At 43.2% G+C, this 2,667-nt stretch overlaps 2 protein-coding genes across 2 annotated transcripts in view; both read left to right on the top strand.

Annotated features, from left to right (window-relative positions):
- The window catches only part of LOC119589528 (arrestin homolog), a 5,872-nt gene extending 3,488 nt beyond the window's left edge, over positions 1-2,384 (top strand). The window contains exon 4 of the transcript XR_005230195.1: positions 2,233-2,384. The gene's annotated coding sequence lies outside the window, so the exon portion shown is untranslated. The remainder of the gene's footprint in view (positions 1-2,232) is intronic.
- Positions 660-2,384, top strand: LOC119589529 (arrestin homolog). The gene is made up of 3 exons (XM_037938129.1): positions 660-749; positions 854-1,209; positions 1,370-2,384. The coding sequence occupies exons 1-3, from the start codon at positions 707-709 to the stop codon at positions 2,114-2,116; spliced, it is 1,146 nt and encodes a 381-aa protein (XP_037794057.1). The 5' UTR covers positions 660-706; the 3' UTR covers positions 2,117-2,384.
- Positions 2,385-2,667: the final 283 nt, after the last annotated feature.

The following is a 2,667-nucleotide window of genomic DNA, read 5'->3' as shown; positions in this document are numbered from 1 at the left end:
AAACACATGGAACAAAACATTTTTGTAATGTCTTCATATATTTTCTTTTACTTTTACTCTGACTAGCTTAAATCTCTTTAAAAAGCTGTAGTTATGACATACATAATCAAAGCAGAAAACCGGCTTTCTATGTCACTCAATATCAGTGACCATCTATATTGGCAACGACTGGCTGTAAAGTAATTCATGTTCACTTTCAAGTAAGCAATATTCGCTGCAAACATCGTCATTAAAGTTATGTCAATTCGCTGATTTTGTGTGGCGAACTTATGCTTATTGTTATTAAAAGTTTATAATAATGAAATACTAGATTTCTGTCCCATGGTAATTCATGAAGTTGACCCTACCTATTTTGGCGATAGGCGTCTATTACTGAATAGTTTTCAATTGTCCATTATGTTCTATTATCAGAGCCATAATGCGCCAATTTCTAAATATGTCAGATGGCTAATTGTCTATCTTTGCATCAGTGAAAATCCTGTGATTCAGTTGCATACTCATATACGAACTACTTCTTTATTTCAGAAACTGTCATGACAATAAATACAAAAATCACTCAAGTCCCAGGAAGCGTCTCACTACTACTAATCTCGTTACGCCAGCTTGACAGTATAAGAGCCGACCTCCAACGCTGTTCGGCATCAGCTTCCCTACGACAATCTTCGGGACTTCACACACTCCTCCGAGTCTACCAAAAACCACTTTAATGGTTAACGCTGTTAAGGTCTTCAAAAAGACTTCACCTAATGGTAATATAAATACCACTCATGTGTTAAAGTATGTGTGTAATGACATGCATCTTCGTAAATATTTATTATGACAATGAAACAATGATCGTATTCCCTCCCTCCAGGTAAGGTCACCGCGTATCTAAGTCGGCGGGACTTTGTGGACCACGTGAGCCACACCTCTCCCGTGGACGGTGTGGTGATCGTGGACCATGACTACCTGCGAGGAAGGAGGGTCTTCGCGCGCGTGGCGGTCACGTACCGCTACGGCCGCGAGGAAGATGAGGTCATGGGACTTCACTTCAGCAAGGAGCTCGAGCTGGTCAACACCGAGGTCGCTCCTCATGCTGGAGACGTCCAGATGACCGACGTGCAGGAACGACTCATCAAGAAGCTGGGTGCCAACGCCTACCCCATCACCGTGAACCTTCCAGAGAACGCCCCCTGCTCTGTCTCCCTCGACGGTGGGAGTGAGGGTTCTGTACGTATATTTATCAGTTATTTGCTTGCTTTCTTGCAAGTATATTTTCTGGCCCTATCAAATATTTCAAAAGACGATATCATCAATTGATCTAATATGTTACTATCTGAAAAAAAAATGCAACTGCATGATTACCACGTTTTGTATTTCTCTTAAACAGACTCAGCCTCTTGGTGTGATCTACGATCTCAAGCTGTACGTTGCTGATCGCAAGGAGGAACGTCCTCACAAGCGGAACTCCGTCGGCTTTGCTGTCCGAAAGGTCCAGTATGCTTGTCCTAGCTCCAGCAACCGTCAGCCCCAGACCCTAGTCAGCAAGGGCTTCACTCTTTCTCCAGGAAGGCTCAACCTTGAGGTCACTTTGCCTCGCGACGTCTACTTCCATGGGCAGCCCATCGAGGCACAGCTTTCCATCAACAATGTGTCCAAGAAGACCGTGAAGAACATCAAGGCTGAGGTTGTGCAGCACGTGGAGGTCACCATGACCAACACTCACTTCAGCCGAGTTGTGGCTTCACTCGAGTCTCGCGAAGGATGTCCTATCACCCCAGGATGCAACCTCACCAAGACCTTCTCCCTCAACCCTATTGCCTCCGTCAACAAGCGACGCTTCGGCATCGCCCTCGATGGCCAAGTCAAGGACCAGGACGCCAACCTGGCATCCTCTACCTTGGTGGCAGAAGGTAAGAACGTCAACGATGCCTTGGGCATCATCGTGTCTTACTCTATCCGCGTGAAGCTGAACTGCGGCGCCATTGCCGGCGACCTGACTGCCGACCTTCCCTTCAAGCTGGTGCACCCCGATCCTGCCTCTGTCAAGGCACCACTGCGCAAGACTCAGTCTGCTGATATCGAAGTCGAGGAATTTTCTCAGCTGCGCCGTGGTCAGTCCATTGCTGAGGACTAAAGGAAGCAGGAGTTACACGATGCTCGGGGATCAGTCAATCATTGTCAACGAATTCGAGTTTCAAGCATCAGTTTAATCGGAAGGGAAATTGCAATTACAAATTCGCACACAATTAGGTCTTTGCATCGTACAGTTCTGTATTAAATGTTAGTATTGTTATTAAGTATATGTTAAGCATACCAGCATTATAGCTTGAATATTATATTTTCATGGACATAACCATGTAATATTATTTTCTATTGAAACTGCAATAAAATTTGAGATAAAAGTGAAATGTCTCACGCACCTTATTTTTTGTAAATATATATATGATTCACACACAATACTGACTAAGAATTTGAAAATTCTGACTCAAAGGAAATATATATTCTTCACAAAGCACACCAAAATGAATGGAAAAACACTATTGGTTTAACATAAGGAAAGCATCTTTTCAATACTTTTGTGTAAAGCATTTTGTCAGACCCAAATGTCTTCGCACAGAAAAAATACTATCTAAGATCTCAATAATCATTTGTATAGAATGCTTTTTAATCTTTAAGAATATACCA

The sequence above is a fragment of the Penaeus monodon genome, chromosome 25 (genome assembly GCF_015228065.2).
Source record: "Penaeus monodon isolate SGIC_2016 chromosome 25, NSTDA_Pmon_1, whole genome shotgun sequence".
NCBI classification, from domain to species: Eukaryota; Metazoa; Arthropoda; class Malacostraca; order Decapoda; family Penaeidae; genus Penaeus; species Penaeus monodon.
Note: the sequence above shows the minus strand (reverse complement) of the source record. Positions and strands in the feature narration are given on the sequence as shown.

Excerpts from the sequence above, each read along its gene's own strand:
- LOC119589529 (XM_037938129.1), top strand. The coding sequence starts at position 707 with ATGGTTAACGCTGTTAAGGTCTTCAAAAAGACTTCACCTAATG. Across the intron at positions 750-853 it reads CAAAAAGACTTCACCTAATG|GTAAGGTCACCGCGTATCTA; the intron begins GTAATATAAATA and ends CCCTCCCTCCAG. Across the intron at positions 1,210-1,369 it reads ACGGTGGGAGTGAGGGTTCT|ACTCAGCCTCTTGGTGTGAT; the intron begins GTACGTATATTT and ends TCTCTTAAACAG.